This window comes from Melozone crissalis, unplaced genomic scaffold, assembly GCF_028551555.1.
Source record: "Melozone crissalis strain CALT ecotype California unplaced genomic scaffold, PUWL_Pcris_2 ptg000018l_1, whole genome shotgun sequence".
In the NCBI taxonomy this organism is placed as follows: domain Eukaryota; kingdom Metazoa; phylum Chordata; class Aves; order Passeriformes; family Passerellidae; genus Melozone; species Melozone crissalis.
Window position 1 is genome coordinate 39,932,485 of NW_026535796.1, and position 19,843 is coordinate 39,952,327.

Sequence of the window (19,843 nt, forward strand, 5' to 3'; positions counted from 1 at the left end):
TAATGTTTGAAAAGATGGGCCATTCTGAAGTCCCTGTTCCTTAGCATGAAGGCCAGGACACAACCTTCAGGCTTCAAGAAAATGAGCAGCACACTGTGCTGCACTCCAGAGTGCATGCAACCTCTCAGAAGTTCAGCCAGACATTTCACCCAGAGAGTTTCTACTCTTATATTTTTCAGCCTTATCATTTCCATTCAGGGACTGTCATCAGAGAAGAGCTCACTTTCCCTAGAGGCTCTCAAATATTTTGTTGGAAATAGAAGCTGCAGATATGCAGATACCTCAGGCAGAGAGGAGAGCTTCTCTAGAATGGCTTGCACTTCCAACAGCAGTGCAGTGATTGCTCACAAAACAAAAGCTGTTAACTCAGTTAACCCACTTGCAGAGAAAAATCTCATAAACCAGAGAGAAAGTAAAGAAAGATTTCTTGAAATAAATAATTTTAATTAAGATCTTTGAATAAAGATGTCAAAATCTATTATGGGCCATTTAATCAGAAGTGTTTCAGACACAGTTTCACAATTTTACCTCTGAAAGGCTTCACTGCAGTTTTATCTTTGCATGTGTGAACATTTCTCTTTCCAGACATCATTAAGGTATGATTTTTATTTCCACAAATCTATAAATATCTGACTGGAAAGCCAGAGATCCCTGTTAACCTCTAGATGAATTCCCATCCAACTGGGCACCTCTGTGCAAGGGAGGCCCTGCTGAGCAAGGGGGCTGGACTGGCCAATCTCCAAAGGTCCCTTCCTACCTTAGCCACTGTCTGATTTCGGGATGCCCATAGTCCATCACTTGTTCAGTTATATCAGAAAATGCCTAGCTCTGTAGCTTTTAACTACTCCTTAGCATCTTGCTATAATCTCAGATCTCATTCAGTTCTCCCCGCCTCTGCATGCCTGTCCTGTCCTTGTTTAACTGTTTGTGTGGGTGAGGCAAATGCTGAGACACTGAATATGCACAGAGCAGGACTGATCATCGCCCAGATAGGTGAGAAGAGATTCAGCCCTTGAAATAGCTATTGTGTTGTGGGTGTTTTTACATTTGCAATGGCACGACACTTAGACAGCAAGCCAAAGTTACTGTGGAGGATTTGGAGTAGCAGAGTATTGAGCCTCCCTGTCATGTTTTACAAATGGCCTCCCTGCTTTACATAAATGTTTGGACCTGTTAAAATCATGTGAGTAGGCTTGATCACTGAATTTATGCTTGTCTTACAGACATTTACCTTTAGAACTGTCACTAAAAGAGCATCTCTGGCCTCACAGGAAGGGACATATGCAATAGATTTAGGCCAGGGACTCTAGCAAGTCATTTTACATTTTGAAAAAGCCAGACATTTCAAAAGCAAAGGTACACACCTTGCTGTTGTGTGGCTAGAAGCCAGCACATGGTTTCAGCAATGACTTACTCTTTTCACTGAGCCAAAATTCACTGTGCTTTCTACCACTGTCACACCTCTTTGATTATTTTTTTTTGCTTTTGTTATGGTATCTTAAGTTTCTCTTGACATTTTTGCACCTGGTGCCAAAAATGCTTTTTTTTTGGTAGGTGATACAGTCTTTGTAGAAGCCCAGCATTACTTAGGTTGAGCAACTGGTCTGGCAGAAGGTGTCCCTGGCCATGACAGGGGGACTGGATGAGATGATCTTAGAAGGCCCCTTCCAACTCAGACTGCTCTGTAATTCTGTGATTGCTTGATAAACCTCACACTTTTTCCCCAAGTGTCCATCCATCAGGGCCTCCCACCCCAGGAAGAATGTTTGCTTTCAAAATGTAAAAAAAAGGAGAAATAGCCTTTCTCCCCTTCATAACTCCGGGTTCTTGAGACACAGATTAATGGATAAAAAATTCAGAGTTAATAAAACCAAAGTCGAAGTTTGTCATCATATGCTCATCACAACCACTCTCAGATTTGTCATTTCTTCAGAAGCAGTTGTCCAGTGATGAATATTCACTGAAATGTCTGATAATGTTGTCTGCCATCATCTGCCAGTTTTTGAAATTTTAATTACGATGTTAATATCTGCTTCTGCTTTTATATGGAATATTTCAAAATCCTTATTGGACACAATACCACCAGCCTTTTCTATATGGTGTGGCCTCACAGGCTTTGCTTCATATTTGTAGTCTCTGCAGCACCTGCTTGAGTACTATGACTTTTTTTTCTTTTATTCCTAACTTTTTGGGGCTTTCTGTCAGTCTCCAAGAAACTAAAGCTGTATCTGTACTGGTTTTTATGCCATGGTCTTTTGATCTATCTTTTAGTTTGATGTATCCAAGCATCAGGCCAAACTAATTTTCTGGATGAGGTTTTTATTTCCTGCTGAGGCCCTTGGCACGTGGTTGTTCTGGTAGCAATGGTTACCAAACTTCCTCTCTGACATCCAGATAAGGCTTGAAATTGGTTAGGAAAATGTAATCACACACAAACACACCTGCACATATACTCTTTCTTCAACTTATCAAAAATAAGTTCTTATCTGTGTCCAACTTCCTTACAGTCTGTAATACTGCAGATTTATTTTTCTTTACTTTTCTTTTTTGAGCCTAATACTCACAGCTGAGATATTTTTGCTTCAGTTGAATCACAAGTGACATTGTTGCTTAAAATTGTTGGTATATAAAGCCAGGGAAGAGTTTTAATTTTACAAAATCCCCTGCACTGAGATGCTGCTAACAGTATGTCCCCAAACTCAGGTTACCAAGAAGATTCAAGGAGGCACCACTTGTTTTTTCCCCCTGAGGGGGTCAAAAAGCCTGCCTTGTTTCCCATAGTTTTACCCCTAAATAAGAAGAAATGCTGAAACTTTATTCCAGAGAAAAGCTGTATGTGTCAGCAATAAAGTAACAATAAGCAATTTAAAACTAACCTTTGAAAATTCTTGAAATGCAGGCAGCTTTGTATGATTTAAAAAGGAAAATTTTAGAGTAGATGAACTTATAGCTTAATGAGTGCACAGTATTATGTTTCTATTCCATGATAGTTGGGGTTATTATGTTTACACAGACTGAATGACTGCAAACAAACCCTTGAAACAGTGTTAATTAGATTCACAATTCAGATAAACTATTATCCTGCCACGATGAATTATGGTTTGAAGTTACTGCTATTTGTTAGTAAGGTAGACTATTCAAGAGAAATGTTTCTATTCAACAAAAAAGAAGGTTTCTATATATGTATATATATATGACTCAGATCTAATTTTGTATATTTTTCAGTTATGAACCTTGTCCACAGAACTACCACTCATCAGTATTACTGTGCCCATACCAAGGCAGAAGCTCTTAAGCACATATGAGCACAGGATTTCAGGTTGTCTTGGAGCCAGGCACATGCAGGCACAAGTGCCTTTTCATACAACATACTAAAAGGAAAATATGATTGAATATTAAATACAATTTGTATATATATATTGTATTTTAAATACAAAAATTTTATTTAATATTCAAGGTATATAATTTAATTAGATAAATGTTTATATGTTTTAAGGCTAAATACAAACCTTTAAATGACTGTTCAACAAGTTATGAAGTCCAAAAATAGTAATAAGGTATTTCAAAACTGAACTTTGTTCTATCCCTATAGTAACACAAAAGCTGTACAGAGGTACAAATCTATCTAGGGGTGATGGAAAGGCACAAGACCTAGCACCTCCAGCATCGAGAACTACATAAAAATTATAAACAGAAACATGAAGGTAGGCATAAAACATTTATAGATTGAATTTATGATCACACAGCAGCTGTAATAAGGCTGTGTACATTTCTTACAGAAGACCTTGTGTGAACTTTAAATAAAATATAATCTTAACTATATAAAAGAGAATGGCAAGGTTTCCATTTATCTTATGTGAAAATCTTGCAATAATGAAAGTTACAGTCATGTATTCTTTAAGGACTACACAGACATGATAACAGAACTATCAACAGACCCCTCAAGATGTCTATTGAAATTGATTTTTTGATGACATTGTTCATTTAATGTTGTCCCTTTAGCATTCCTTCTGCTTATGTCTTTTAAATTTCTTAACAGCGGAAACTTTTTTTAAGGTGGGTTTCTGTTCAAGGCAGAACACGCAGTTTCCATATGTGAGATAGAGAAGGGCAGTAACAGGCATCCAGCTCTCCAGAGAGGGTTTAACAGTGATTCTCTGTGAGTGGAACTTTGCTGTGTTAAATAGAGACTTTGCCTCACACACTAACACAAAACCAGTTTTGCTTATGCCTTGCAGAACAAATCGGTGAAAGCCCAAGGTTTTGCTATTTCTGACCCTGAAGTGTCCCATTCACACACCTGGGGTGACACCAACCTGCACCTGTGTCACAGGGTTGGGGTGACAGAAGCCTTTTCTCAGAGGGAAAGAAATGTTATGCCTGAGCTCTTACACAAGGCTCCTGCCCCAGTGATGGCACAGACCGAGCATGGCATCCATGCAGTCCTCAAATCATCATCTTCAGCCTCACTGAAACAGTGTCCAGAGTGCTGTCTGTCAGCACTCTGTGATGAGTCTCCAAACAGGTTAGAGAGGGAAAAAGATCTCATGCATGTGTTGTTTCATCAGGAAATCCTACGCCATTAGTTCCAGGATCAGTGTTTGTGCTTTTGGAATGGACTGAACCCTGCCAGGAGGTCTGCAGGAGGTTACATCCCTCTCATCCTGCCTGTGCATGGCACAGCAGGTGCACTCTGGCACAGATGGAAGCAGCTGCAGCAGCACTCAGGGCAGGTCCCAGGTCTCCAAGCAGCTGAGCACTCATCACAGCAGTCTGCAGTTATGACTCAACTCAAGTAGCCCTGGAGACATTTCCAGGTTTTACAGCTCTGGAGAGCAGGAGATGCTGGGCAGGAGGTGCAGAGGTTGCTCAGGCAGACAAATCTGGAAACAGAAGAGCACAGAGCACAAAGGAATGCTGTTATAGCCATGTGTCCCTGCCTCCCTGGGCAGGATGAGTCTTTCCCCACCATTTAGCCATCTGCACAAGAAAACAGCATTGGCAATTAAGTAAATGATACCATATCCCAGACTGTCCTGATAAAATATTGTTTTGTCAAATAATTTTTCCATTAAAGGAAAGTTTCATGGCTAGCTCATTCTCCCTTCCTCATAAGAGACAAGATCAAGATGTTGAAATTAATGTTTAGGACAATATGCATGGATGTGTGTCTCGCCAGCCAGCTGCACAGTTCAGATGCTGATCATCCACTGATGGGAAATCAGAGGTGCCTGCATACATATGTGTGTGTGTGCTTTTCTGCATGGACTTAGCAAAATCATCAGCACTAAAGATATTTTTTCATATCAAAATTGGACCTAAGTGCAGGTTTGTTACCATCAGGTAGCTGTGACAGCACATGCTTGCTTCCATCAATGTGGCCTCTCATACAGTGGAAGTCTTCACAGAAATGAGTCTTTTTCTTCTCTTTCTGGAAAGGACTTAAAGTCCTCCTTCCTTTCTGGAACAGGACACTTTTACAAGCTTGCTGACATAGCAGCGTCATGAAGGCAGTGATGTGACAAGATTTGACAAGACCAGTCCTTTAGCTGGTCTTACAGGAGTCTCTACAAGGGAGAATTTTTGTCAGGAGTACTTATCCTGCTCAGAGAGCACCAGAGGAGGTTATCATGGCAGAAGTGAGTTTTGCCAAAGTATTGGTGTCTGCACATTGTTGGAACAGTGCAAAGTATAGAACATTTTCTCAACTAAGCCTTTGAAGTACAGCTTCTGTTAGAGTTATTTCTTCTGTCTCTTTTAGAAGCACAAAACATCCTTATGTAGAAAGTTCAGTACAGAATGTGTCTGAAAAAAGAGGGTCAGCATCTTTGCAGGTATCTAAGTCTTCCTGTATTTTTCTTTACTAGTTACTTTTCTTGATCTTTTTTTCACTGCAGTTGAAACTCTTTGTCCTGTTTAGTTTGGTTCACACCTATCAATTATTATCCATTGTCTTTTTCACTGGAAATTCATCATTTCCCCAATGAGTGTCTAAACTGAGCTGACAGAGAAAAAGAAATAAATATAAACTACATTAGGAGTACAGACACAACATCACAAAGAGCTCTCATTGTAGGCTAAACTGGAGTCTGTTTTGTGTTGATATTTATATTTCTAACATCACAATGACTCATTATTGCCCCCTCTTTCTACCTACTTCCTCTTTGTGGGAAGGGCGGGAGCACTGAACTGCATACATTCAGAAAAGAAATGAGACCAGAAAAGAGAGATATTTTTCAGAACAATAGAAAGACCCAATTGCATGATCTAAAATTAACTGTGAAATCTCTATGTCTGTCCCACTGTCCCTACACACACTCTATATGGGGCACCCTGAGCTTCATTCTTATGAAGGGATTAGGACTGATGAACCATTTCTCATGCTTTTTCATGGCATCAGTTGCACCAGGAAATGAAGTTTTAATTAATGTAACCTGTGAATGTCAGGACATCCACAATTAAAACATAAAATGCCAAACCATGTGTCACCAGGCATAGGGAGATGAGTGTGGGTAATGACTCATGAGAAACACCTGCAGCAGCTGGTAGCACTGGAGCAGTTTGCAGCAGAAAAGATGAAATTACCTAATATTGGCCTGGAATAGGCAGCTGATGCCTTTTTCCTCTTGTTTGATTTCAATATAATCTTTTTACTGTTAGATTGAGATTAATACTTGCTTGATATTCTTCACTGTTTGCTGTTGGAGGGTTCTGCTTTAGGAGAACTTCCTGTTGGACCTCAGTCCTTCTTATCAAACTGGCTATTGATAAGAAATACAGCTGCTCGCTTTTCTCCATTTATACCCAGTACTTCAAGAAATAATGACAAGTGATTGTATTCTACTGTTGATGTGATTTCCCTTTTTAGTTGGTTTTTTGGTTTTTTTTTAATATATCCACACAATATAACCTGAACACACAGGTGAATTTTAGAGTGCTTTGCAGAATTAATATGAATATTCACCAAAAAGCCCCAGAATTCTTGCTTAAGCAATAGGTAAAAAAACCCAAACCACAATATTTGGAGAAAAATGGAAGTTTAAGGAAAGTACTTGGTCAGTTCAGCTGAATATTAAGAAAGATCACACAAATAAATTCTATAAATTTATAGGAGTCAATAGATCATGGGACAGAAGCAAATCAGTATTATACTGATTTCAAAATAGGATCCTGAAGTTTTTACCAAGAATGCTGCCTTCATTGCTGCGCTGGTGAAGTTAGAATTTTTCATACATTTCTATCAATAGTGGCACTGCAGACATGTCTAACAAATTGATTGAAACACTTTTGGAACCTTTAAAACATTTTATTTTCCCATTATCTACAATCTCAATTGCTACTTGAAACAGTGTTTTCAAGAAATATCACCCAGCTTGTAAAATAAAAATCGCTAAACTTAATCAGCATTCTCTCATACCATAAAATCACCAGCATTTTTTTCTGCAGTTGTGTCTTTTTTTTCTTCATCACAAGAAGCAATTTTGTACTTTCGAATAGTATCCAAGTGTCAGCTACTGCTTTTATTTCCTCTTTTATATGATTTCATAATTTCATTTTGTATTTTCTTCCCAATCTGCAATGTAATTTCTTGCTCTTTCGCTGTTGGGCTCTACGGGTCACATTGGTGCTCTATTTGCTCACTAAGTCATTTATTCATAATTCACCATGGTTCCCTGGAATGCCAATTGAATGCCTTTTTACAGCCTTTGCTAGTGGGTAGCAGGACAAACCCAGCAACAAAATCCAGTCAGCTAAAGAAACAGCCTGAGGAGTTCAGGCTCTGGCCATGATGCCAGAGGCAGGATCCCGAGAGGGACCTGTGGGAAGTAGCCCAAAGGCATAAAACTTCCTCTGGGAATGCGAGCCTTTCTCTTTCCAGGGCATTTGCTTTATGCTGTAGGAGATGCCTGCCGGTCCCAAAATGCTGTTCACCCTGTGCCAGGGGCTCCCCACCTTTCCATCTCTGCCCAGCCTACAGCTGCTTTCATTCTGAAGGAACAGGCTGGGGCAGGGACATGGCAGCCCCTCACTTCCCTCCCCACAGCTTCTTTGGGCAGACCTCACCAGCTGCTGAGATTCCTCTTGTCCATTGTTTTTTTGTGTCTGTCCACAGGGTGGAGGTCATGACTTGCATATAAGCCAGCCTGCACTGAAAATAAGCATTAAAACTACAATTATAGAGAGATCAAACCATGGAACAGAAAGGGAGGGTGGAAAGCAAGAGGAAATATTTGTGTGCCAAGGGCAACAACAGGAAAAAGTTCTTGTTGTGAAGAACATTTTGTCTGTGGTTTGTCACTTGTCATATTGCTTTCCTCACCACAGAGCTGCAGTCCAGCTCTCCCTAGCACAGAAATTTAATGAGGAGGCTGGAGCCTCCTGCAGGACCACTTGGTGTTAGACTGTGGATGCAGGCAGAAGTGCAGGGCAGACCCTGGAGAGCCCAGGCCTGGAGCTGTTGTTAGTGGGGCTCAAGCTGGAGGGCTCAGAGTGAGGGCTGACTCTTCACAGTGTGGCAGGGCCAGCGTTAGAGAGGAATCTGTGCTGGCAGCGGGTTGCCAAGTGATGGGAAGAGAGATGCAGTTTGACACTGTTGGAAACATGGTCTTTTCACATTTCTCTTTTCTTGTCTTTGAAGTACTAGTATATCATACTGACTGTATTTTCCTTTGTTTCTCAGAGTCTTATGTGTTTATTTCATAATTAGCGTCTCATAGTTACAAAGAGAAATTAAAAATCCTGTGATTTTTCTGTCCTGTCAACAAAAATGTTTTTGCTTAGTTGGTCAGTTATGTAGACCTTTAATAATCTTAATAAAATACCAGCAAAGATTTGTCATGAGTGTTACTCCAATATGCTCAGTGATGTTCTGGACATCTTTTTATTCTTTAGTAATATCTTTTTAAAACAAGATTGTCTGATCAACAGCTTTAACCAAAACAAAATTACTAATTTCAGGCTTTAGGATGGGAAATATTTGAGAGTAGACTGAAGCACCTCTGGCCTAAGAAATCTCATTACGGGGAATTAGATCAGAGGAGACTTTTGATAAGATTAAGATCCACATGCAGACTTGAGCTATGGAGTGGGACACATAGAAAAATTTCAGCACTGCTGATTTAAAAAGGGGTTGTTAATGAGTGACAGACAGCAAAGTCAGATGCAGGGCATGTTTAACTCCTACTGGGACACTCATGATTATCCTGCCAGGGGCTGTCACCTGGTATGTGCTCCCAGCCTGAACTTCCACAGCCAGGCTACAGTGGGTGCTGAGTGCTGGGTGATGTGCCACCTGCACTACCAGGAGTCAAGTGAACCTCCGAAATTTCACTTTGTGTTCCAAAGACTTGGTGCAGATGGATCTCTGAAAGGCAGGAGCCACCCCTGGGACAGAGCCATGGTGCAGAAAAGTACCAGCAGCTGCAAAAACCCCAAAACCTGGAAGCAATCCAAAGCACAAAGAGAGAAAGAGTGAACATAGCAACCAAACCAAAATTCAGGCCTCCTCTAAACTCTCTTTTCCTGTCCATGTGTTTTGTTCTGCTTTTTGTTTCATTCTGATTCTGGAGGAAATGCTGGCATGTGTTCCTTCCCCTTACAGCTCAGACTCAGTCAAGCACAAGTGGGTGACATCTGGGGAGAATGTATTTTTTCTCAAAGCTGAGCTGTACCACGAAGATTTGCTACCAGTTCATCCATTTTGCATGTGATGAAAGTCCTTACATAGTACCTACAGATTTATTTTTTTCAACTGTTCTTTTTTGTCTTCCAGGGTTTGGTATGACCACCCCAGCCACCGTTGGAGGCAAAATTTTTCTGATATTTTACGGCCTTATAGGATGTGCAGGGACCATTTTGTTCTTTAACCTGTTCCTGGAGCGCTTGATCACGGTCATAGCTTACGTCATGAAGTCCTGCCACGAGAGACAGCTAAGGAGGAAAGGGGTTCTCCCTCACAATGGCCGCCGGGGCTCGGGGAACTCCGAGGTGGACAGCCTGGCGGGCTGGAAGCCCTCTGTGTACTATGTAATGCTGATTTTATGTGTAGCATCCCTCATCATTTCCTGCTGTGCCTCTGCAATGTACACACCGATTGAAGGGTGGAGTTACTTTGACTCACTTTACTTCTGCTTTGTGGCCTTCAGCACCATTGGTTTTGGTGATCTGGTCAGTAGCCAGAACGTCAGGTATGAGAGCCAGGGCCTTTACCGCTTTGGCAACTTTGTCTTCATACTCATGGGGGTGTGCTGCATCTATTCCTTATTTAATGTGATCTCTATTGTCATCAAGCAGTCCATAAACTGGATATTAAAGAAATTGGCCTGCAAGTGCTGCCACAGGTGCCAAAGAAGACTATTTCGTTCACGGAGGAACGTGGTGATGCCGGGAAATGTGCGCAGCCGGAGGAACATCTCCATCGAGACCGACGGCGTCAACGAGAGTGACACGGACGGACGCCGTCTGTCTGGGGAGATGATCTCCATGAAAGACTTCCTGGCCTCCAATAAAGTCTCACTGGCCATCATGCAGAAACAGCTGTCAGAAACTGCTAATGGGTATCCAAGGCAAATGAGCTCTAACTCGAAGCAAAACGGATTCTCTGGTGGGGTTGGAGCCCTGGCAATTATGAATAACAGACTGGCAGAGACAAGTGTGGATAGGTGAAATAATGACAGTAATAGCAGTGAAACAGTGTGAACCATTTCAACAGGTATTGAAACAACATGAATCAAGTGAAATAGCAAGGGAGAGAGCACCACCTCAGGGTGGGATCATGTGGAGAGTATACCTCCTGATGGAAGACCTCTTGACTTTTTTGGGGGCTGTCACTTAATGTTTTTGCATTGTACCAGTCCCAGCTCCTCAAGCAGGTTACTGCAGGAGGATTTTAATTTAGCCTTCAGATAAAATTTCTATGTCCTGTTCTTCTCCATTATGTGACATACAGATTTCAGGATAAGAAATCTGTGGGATGAGAAGAAACCAGGTGTGTCTACTGAACACATTCTCAATTCAGAGATTGTTTAGAGCTGTCTGTCTTACTCTCATCATGCCTGTTTCCTGGAAGTGACTTATCTGAGACCAAAAGATGAATCAGCCTTTGTGATATTTCAGATCTAATTTAATGGAAAATAGTATGAAAGTTGGTAGGTATATTCTGGAGCTGTTGTAGTGTGAATGGGGAGAGAATTTTGCCTTTAAAATTTATTTAGTCTTTCCTATAATAGGATACTGTCAAAAATGATAGAATAAAAACTTATCCTACTTTTAGTTTCTTCATTTTCAAAACATGGTTCTTTTCCAAGGATACTTTTTCTTCTAGAGTTGAATCACTGTGGCTTTCTGCTTCAAAAATGTCAAATTAAATTGAAAATTGACACACTGATGAGTGGTATGAATTATTCCACAATAGCAATCAAGAACTTTCCAAATTTCTGTTCATATTTGCCTCAATTGTGACTGAAGCATCAGCATCTGTAATGCAACTAGTAACTGAGTTTACACAACAGGCATTAGTATGCAATTAGATTGCTATGCCGGCATCCAAAGTGTTATTATAAATTACTGTGATCACAGAATCACTTTGGCAGTGTCCTTTTTCTCTTTCATGTAACTGTCATTCTTCCTGTGTTTCCCTGGCTTTCAGTGATAATAATGACAGTGTCTTGATTAGGGAAATAGAAAATGCTTTAATTCCTTGTTTTTCTCAATGAAATGCTCTGAGTGCTCATTATGACTAGAAAGGAAATTTCAATGAGAAGAATAATAACAGTGAGAAGATCATGAAAACAGGAAAAGAAGTGATCTTAAATGACAATGAAATCATCCTTTGTATTAGGTAGCTAGAGAAATACTGAATTAAATTAACATAAAATCTAGCAAGAATTTAAGGAAGACTGGGCTGAATTCCTGGTTCTCCTTTAAACTTGCAACACATTAAAGCTAAACAATATACAAGAGTGTAAATAAGCAGAACTGGTCACAAAAGACCCCATCCCCTGGAAAGAGTAGTATATGCATCAGGACTAAATGTTTTCTTACAGTGGGAAAGCCTTTCAGAATACTGCAATATTAGGAAATTTAGAACATCATTATGTGGTTTTCTCATACAGAACAATGCAGATTGCCTTTTCAGTCTAATTTGTGTTAGGAGTTAATTCTTTTTCTTCATTCTGGCCTAAAGTTCTTTCACTTAGTTTTCTAATATTGTAGAATAACATTTTTATACTAATTTTATCAATATTTGAATTTGAAAACAAAAGCTTGGAATCCTTTAATATAATAAGCTAACCCAAGATATTCAACAAATGTACTTTACTAGTGAAAAAATTGCAAGCTGTTTTGACCTTATTAAGGGTAAAAGTCCTGATTCAAATCCTGCTGTTCTTAGTTACAAGGAAAGCTTCAAACTGAAGTCCATCAGTCTAAATTCTGATATCTGTCAACTAATCTGTGCAGCAATGGAATAGTCTTAACAGTATCCCTTCACATTTTCATCCATGTAAAATCTGAATCAGCTTCCAAACCTAACTTTTGGAAATGAGAAATGCAGTTTTATTCATTTTTTGGGGGGGTTTTGTATTAGCAAAAATTGCCACTGAGTTATTTCAGATAATATTATAATACCCAAGATCCATTACACTGTTACACTTTTTTTTTTTAATCCCAAGGCCTTCTTTGTCTTAATCTCACTGAATAAAAATACTTGGCTATAAAACAGAGTAGTACTGCTCTGTAGCCTTCTTTCCAAATTCATTCAGAAACACCTCTGTTCACTGCCTGTAAGCCCAAGACTCATTGTTATTGATGTATTTCTCTGCCAGCTAGCAGAAATAGTATAGGACTTAACCCGTTGCTTCAGTAATCATTAAGAGGATTTTCAGATGGTTTCAAGACATGAGACAGTTGTGTTGCTCTGTTCCATTCTTTCTGGTAACCAGTGCTGGTTTCTCATCCCCACAAAGGAATCTTTGTCAGCTATTTTCAATAGGTCTGAACACATCTATGGTTATAAAAGCAAGGGACTATTAATAAATAATCTTTATTCAAGAGACTTGGCAAGGCTCTGAGGGATCTTTGGTGTACACTAGCTCTGTTTTCATTGATCAGCCCTGACATTTGCTCACTCAAGCACTGCCTTCCTCATGGCCCAAGCCTGCCAGGTGCAAGATCTCTGCACTGGTTTTGTGGTTGGATGTCATGTCCACTGAAGATAACAAGGGAATAGCTGCAATAATCATCTCTATACAGATGTCAATTACCAGAGATGAAGGACCAGCATATTCTGTCCCTGTGCCATCTTGTACCATGGCATCATCCTGTCCCTAAGAGACCTCTGACTTTGTCACTGAGTTCCCCTTACAGCAGCCACACTCAACATTGAATGAGGTAACTTTGCCAAGGAGACTGTAGAATTCTTAGAGAATATCTGTGGATAAATAAGACTTTTAAGATCAGAGAAAGAAATTTCTGGCTACAGTCCCATGGTATTACAGTTGTTTTATACTAAAGGCCTTGAAGAGAGAAGTCCCCAAAAGCTCTGATTATAATGAGCTTAAATATTATAGTTTAATATCAAGATATTAAATTTGCAAAACAAGTGGAGATACAGATGTACACATACCAAAAAAACAGCAGGATTTAACACAGGGATGAAAAATGCCCATCCTGTGTGAAAATAACTTACAATAAAAATATGGATAACATCACATTTATTGCATTACTTTTTAAAGTAGCAATGAGGAATTAAAGGAAATAGTCTGGAATCTATTTTCAAAGCTGTGCAAATTTTAATGCCAGATTGCTTAACGCTAAAATCTCAGTCAACAAGACAGAAACCTGTTTTCAAAAGTACTGAGTTTCTCTGTTACTTGCCATGAATTTTCATGATGACTATTGAGAAATAGGGGTGAGGTTTTTAAGGCAATAATGCTTGGGGGAAAACCTTAGATGCGTTAAGATTCTGCACCTGCACTTTAAAAGGTCAGGAGTACCACTAAAATCAGTGGGTTAAACTGCAGGTTGCAGCCTGCCAGGCTGAAACTGAAAGTCCTTAATGGAGTAATCTGCTGAAATATAACCTTATCATTATGCCACTACTTATTAATGTCATTATTGAACACTATAATTATTTTACATTGAAAGGAAATATTTAGTGCTAACCAAAATACAATCAAATAAAAGTAGAGGTAGCTCTTAGGGGTTTCTGTCTTGTTTAAGTTTTGTAAAATGTGTGCATTAGGCACTTTGCTGGTAGGTGGGTGTGAAAGCAGTTACATTCATTTATGTCCATGAAGGACATGGGCTGCTTTTTGCAAGGACATGAATAGACTCTTCAAAGGCATTTAAGTCCTGCTGGAAGTCAATTAACTTCCCACCACACACCAACTTTCAGTAGAAGTCAGGTACCTGATTTCCTTAGGCAATTTCAGAACCCCAGCCATGTATTAGGTTTGGAATCTGAGATGACCTGACAGTGTCCCTGGAAAGTTCAGAGTGTTGGAGCAAAGTTTCAGTGCTGCAGCACTCTAATAGCTGAATTAATTTATCTAAAAGCATTTTATGGTGAAAGCTTTGCATCAACCAAATAACACAAACAATGTTTACATTTTGTTTGATTTGATCTTGGCCTCTGTCAGTTTAAATTATATTTGACACATTTACAAATTGAAGAACAAAGAGAAGGTTGGGCTAGGCTTAAAAAATAAGGCAGCTTCATTTCTCTGACTGAATTGATCTAGAGAAAGAGGTTAGGTTGGGAAAAGAGCTTCTTCATTAATATTATATTTGAATAAACTTTATCTGGAGGTGGAGGATATTAAATTGTTTGGATGACTCCTGTCCAACAGCTGTGAAAGTGGAACTCTTTGTGTGACCCTCTGATATCCCTACTCTGGGAACAGAAGCTGAGTGAGCCTTAGCTTAGAGAAGGGTCAGCATTTCCAAGCAATGCAGTTGGAATCTTCTGTTGTTTTAATTTAGGCTACTAACACTGGGCTAACACAGCACTTTCTTAGATCCTTCAAGAAATAGTGCAGTTATTTTATCTAATTTCATGTACAAACTGTGGAGAATCACCAAGTGTTTTCTTTCCCCTGGGCAGAAAATACTGGCAAATACACAAGTACAATGTGTCTGTTTGAGAATGTTCACAGTTCTTTTTACTTAATCCAGGAAATAAGAACATAATCCCTTCCCTACTCCTTATTTTCCAAATATCTATTAGCATTGGCAACAATATCTACTCAATACTCTGCTTATTACTTGAAAGGTCACATTTCACTAGGAAAATTAAAGCCATTGTTAATCAAGGGGGACCAACATAGTCTTATTTCTTATTAGATTTAAGAGTAATTGTGAACACAAAGAAAGACACTTCAAATCCAAGTAGTCAGAAGCTTTTTGATATAGCCTGTGTTTATAGAGCTGCTTTATGTCAAACCACAGAAAAACAACATGACTACAGACTTATAAGAGCATAAGTAAGTCTAAGAGCAAGCTTATAGACTACATACACTGTTATATTTTGGTTTTTTACAGTTTCACTCTAATGTATGCCTTCAGTTTTCATTATTTTAAGTTGTGATAATAGAATAAATTTAAATTTGCAAAGATTTTGAGAGGCACAATAGTGAGATATGTTTTAAATGAAATATTATTCTCCACAGGCTGTCTAGCTTTCTAAAAAGGGGAAGCTTGATGAAAGGCAGAATCAACTCTTCCCAAGCAAGGGTGCAATTTCTGGACTCAAACAGATTTCCTATTAGGTACATACAGAAGCTCCCAGTGGGGCAAGATGGCTTTGTTTTCACAAATGTTATCTTTCAAAATGCTTTTCAAAGCTACTTCCTTTTTAAAGCCACAGAACACTGTCAGTGTTTTCTGTTTGTCTTATCTGAGAAAACTTAATCTTACTTTTTTCATATCTTTAGAAGAAAAAGATGCACATGAAGAAAAATGGAAATGACCTTACATAATCTTTACATGTATTGCTTGGAGCTGCAGAAATCCTCCTCTTTATCCTAACTCAAGTTTACATCAGAGTAATTTCTCCAGCTCACCAAAGAGGTTTGGTCTTATTAGCCAGTAGCCACAGCTCAAATGAAAGAACTTTAAAGTTGCATTTGTTCATCTGTTTAAATGAGGCAATGAGCTGATGGTCTGAGCAGTGGGTGCTGTTCTAAGTTTGTTAGCATTCAAAAGGCTGGACTCACCATTGTTCTCATGTCTGCAATGGTCAGGGAGACACTGAGTAGTGTCCAGAAGAGTCCTTAGTGCTGCAGTAGCAGCAATTGCTGGCCATGAACCTCTGGGTGTCCTGCTGTCTGCACTTAGTGCCCAGGGCCAGAACTAGACAGAGACAATGCTGTCCAGAACACCATTTCAGAGATGCACAGAATAATCTGCTATGGAAGATGCCTCTGGATGCCATCCTGTCACCCTTTTCCAAAGCAGGCCTAGCTAGTTCCTGCCCATCTGTAGTGTGTGCTGGGTGATGCTTCTTCAGCACTCTGTTCACAGTCAGCGTACAGTCAGTGTACTGACTGAACAACACCCTACCAAGAGAAAGTGACAGACCTTCCTCTGCACCGTTACATTAGGGCAAATACTTGGCTCTAAGTTAAACAAATTTCTTTGTAAATAGCACCCAGACTGCTGCTTTTCTCAGCCTCATAAGCAGCAGATGGGTATTTTGATCCCTAGGCATCATTATTGTTGGCAGTCCTATTTGAGATGGCAGGGCCTGGAAAGGTCAGTCTGTCTGCAATAGGCTCCTAGGCAGGATCCTATTGGCAATCCATGGCACTTTGGCTTCTGCACATTGGATTTGGCTGGATTCAAGAATGGATTCTGCTCTGCTGAAATCAATGGAGACTTTGCTTCTGGATTCTTTATCTGGCATTTTGCACAAGTATTAATTTCACTTTACAAAATAATCCAAAGAAATGTGACTAGACTTTTGCTTTGCTGTTACCATCAACTGTGCAAATACTAATTCTACTCAGGCAGTGCTGTGTTCTGCAATAAGTTATTGCCCAGGAACCATTTTTTGGTCTACAAATTAATCATCTAGTTCTAAAGTAGACCAATTTAAAATTGAAAGTACCCAGATTATTATCTCTAAGAATTGTTTGGTAGTCATTCATTTCATCAGCTGAAAAAACTCTAACAAATAACACATTTTCCACGAAAATTCCTGCAGTTTTGCAAGAGTAAAGAAAGGAAGAGTTGCTCTATGCTGACTGTTTGTGTCATCTTCTTCTTTCCCTCAGCTTTCTGTTCTCAGCCCTCACCAGCAGGGTGACCTTTCTCTTTTTTTTTTTTTTCTTTACATTTACTTTTTTTCTTAGTTCATCAAATTCTTCTGTTAGCCAAATACACCATGGTATATATCCCACACAAAGCAAGTCAGGAGGAAAAGCAAGTGAGGCACAGAGAGTTCTGAATGCCCCATCAGCTGAGAAGGTGTCAAACAGAGCTTACACCTCCTCAGATTGCAGCATAGATGCAAAGGGTAAACAACAAGTGTTGTGATATTTTAGCATCTCTAAAAAAAAAAAATCCCTTTAATCTGCCAGGATTTAAACTTCTTTGTTCACGGTTCTATCCTTGCCTTTCACTCTTTTACCTTCTTTGAATTCTTAAGGCTTTAAGGCCCTGTGCATGAACAACAGAAGCTACAGAAATGGTTCACCCTATTTGCAGAAGATTTGGTCCTTGTTTGGCACCATGTAATATGTCAGTGCAATAGCAGGAATTAGAATCCACAAACCACAGCTCATGACGATAAGAAAATGGAGAATTTTGTGATTCTTCTAATGAATTTCCAGTGTTAGAGATTTCACAGTTGTCCCAGGCAACCTATTGCAAACCTATGGCAGAGCATCTTAATTTTAAACATTTTCCCGGGCACTAAATTTATCTCTCCCTTGCTACAGCTGAGGCACATTGTTTGCATTTGAGCCCTGCTGAATATGGAGAACAGAATATTCCCCTCCTTTTTGAAAGGAAGGTATTTTTTACAATATCTCATCTCAGTCTTTGCTATCTCAGGCTAGAAATATCCCCTTCCTTATGTGACATTTTCTACCATTGCTCTACCATGCTCCAGATTGTGCTTTGTCTCTTGGTCACTTTTCCTTCAAGTACAGTGCTCAAAATGAGATGCAGAGACAGAGAAAATATATTGTTAAGAGAGCATGGAGCAGCACGATTATTTTTCTCATCTTGCTTACCTATGCTGTTTCTGTGTCTGGAGTGGTGCTTGCTATTTTAAAACACTGTTGATTCATCTTCAGTTTTTCATATAATATCAATGCCAAATTATTTTTTTCAAAACTGTTACCTAAACTTCAGTGCTTCCAATAATGTAGGTGATTATTCCGATGTACAACTTTCATGGATGGTTATTGAGTTGCTTCTGCTTTTTCCAGATCTCTTTCCCATATGCATATTGGTTTGAATCCTAGTCTTTCAGCATCTTTGCCACCCTGAGTGCCTCGAATCATCTTCAGACCTAAAATTGTGTCCTGTATTCCATCATCCAAGTTAGTAATAAAAACAGTGACTCACTATTTTTGCAAAACGGAGTCGATACTTTCTTCCTGTTTGAAATGAAACTATTGGTCTCTACCTACTGTTGTCTGAACACTGTTTCCCAATCAATTTTACACTCATTTGGTGTTAGTTTCATCAAGTGTAAATGACAGAAAGCTGCAATTGCAATATTTTTATTCCTGGCTGTCAGATATGAGCTAAAAAAGATTTAGGTTTCAGATCCCAAGGGAATTTGCACAACTGATTAGTTGATGGAAAAGTGGATAAATTTTAAAATTGTACAAAAGTAAATCTTGATTTGCCAAATCTCCAACATAAAACTCCATTCTGTCCTTTTACAGTTGCATATTGTAAAATAGTTGTGTTCCCAGAGCTACAGAAATAGATGAAACTACTAGAAAGATCACCTGGAAGAATTCAGGCTGAAAAATACAAAACTACTTTGGCAATAGGTGGAAGGACTTGGGTTGGCTTTCACACATTGTCTTGGTTTGAGAGACTGATGTCTGCCAAGGGAGGGAACCTCCCTTGGAATGGAATGGAAAAAATATGACCCCCTTCCCTCAGAATTACTGTAAATTTGAAATTCAGAGGCTCTCAGGCCTCTGAATATTGAGATAGGAATAACAGTTCTTCACTAGTGTGTGTATTCTTTACTAAGGCAAACAAACAGCAGCTACAGCAGCAACCACAAACCCAACCAGGGACCCGCTGAAACCCTCTGGGCGCGGCGCTGCCCCGTCCCTGCAGTTCCGGTCACGGCCAGCGGGGGCGCTGCTGGCTCCCGGCCGGGCAGGGCGGGCGCGATGATTCCCCGCCGGCAGGGGGCGCTGCGGCGCGAGCGCGGCCTCCCTCACGCGGCAATGGCGGCCGGGCCGGGTGGGGATGTGGGCTGCAGGGGGAATCACGGAGCAGTGGCTGGGACAGCAGGGGTGAGCAGGCCCCAGAGTAGCAAAGGAAATGTGTCAGAAACTCCACAGCTGTAGCAGGAGCCATGGAGTGTCCCAGCAAGCAGGGGGTGTGGGTTTGAATGTAGCAAAAAAGCCTGAGACAGCAGCAGGAAGCAGCAGGGCTTGGCAGCAGCAGCCGGGCTCCTCTGTCGCAGCGGCCACATGGAATCAGGGAGACACCTCCTCTGGGAAGGGGGAGTGGGTTGGGGTCCTGGATTTTTCCCTGAGACACCTGAATAGATGGTGAGGGTCCCTTCCAGTCAGAACGAGTGTTAGGAGGGTCCCAGTTCAACAGCTGCTCTAATGAGCAAAGGCTCACCCACAGTAGCAGAATG

At 40.1% G+C, this 19,843-nt stretch overlaps 1 protein-coding gene across 1 annotated transcript in view; it reads left to right on the plus strand.

Moving 5' to 3' along the window:
• Positions 1–12,330, plus strand: part of KCNK13 (potassium two pore domain channel subfamily K member 13) — a 48,889-nt gene extending 36,559 nt beyond the window's left edge. The window contains exon 2 of the mRNA XM_054275832.1: positions 9,773–12,330. Within this exon, the coding sequence (XP_054131807.1) occupies positions 9,773–10,665 (893 nt within the window). The 3' untranslated portion in view covers positions 10,666–12,330. The remainder of the gene's footprint in view (positions 1–9,772) is intronic.
• The last annotated feature ends 7,513 nt before the right edge of the window (positions 12,331–19,843 follow it).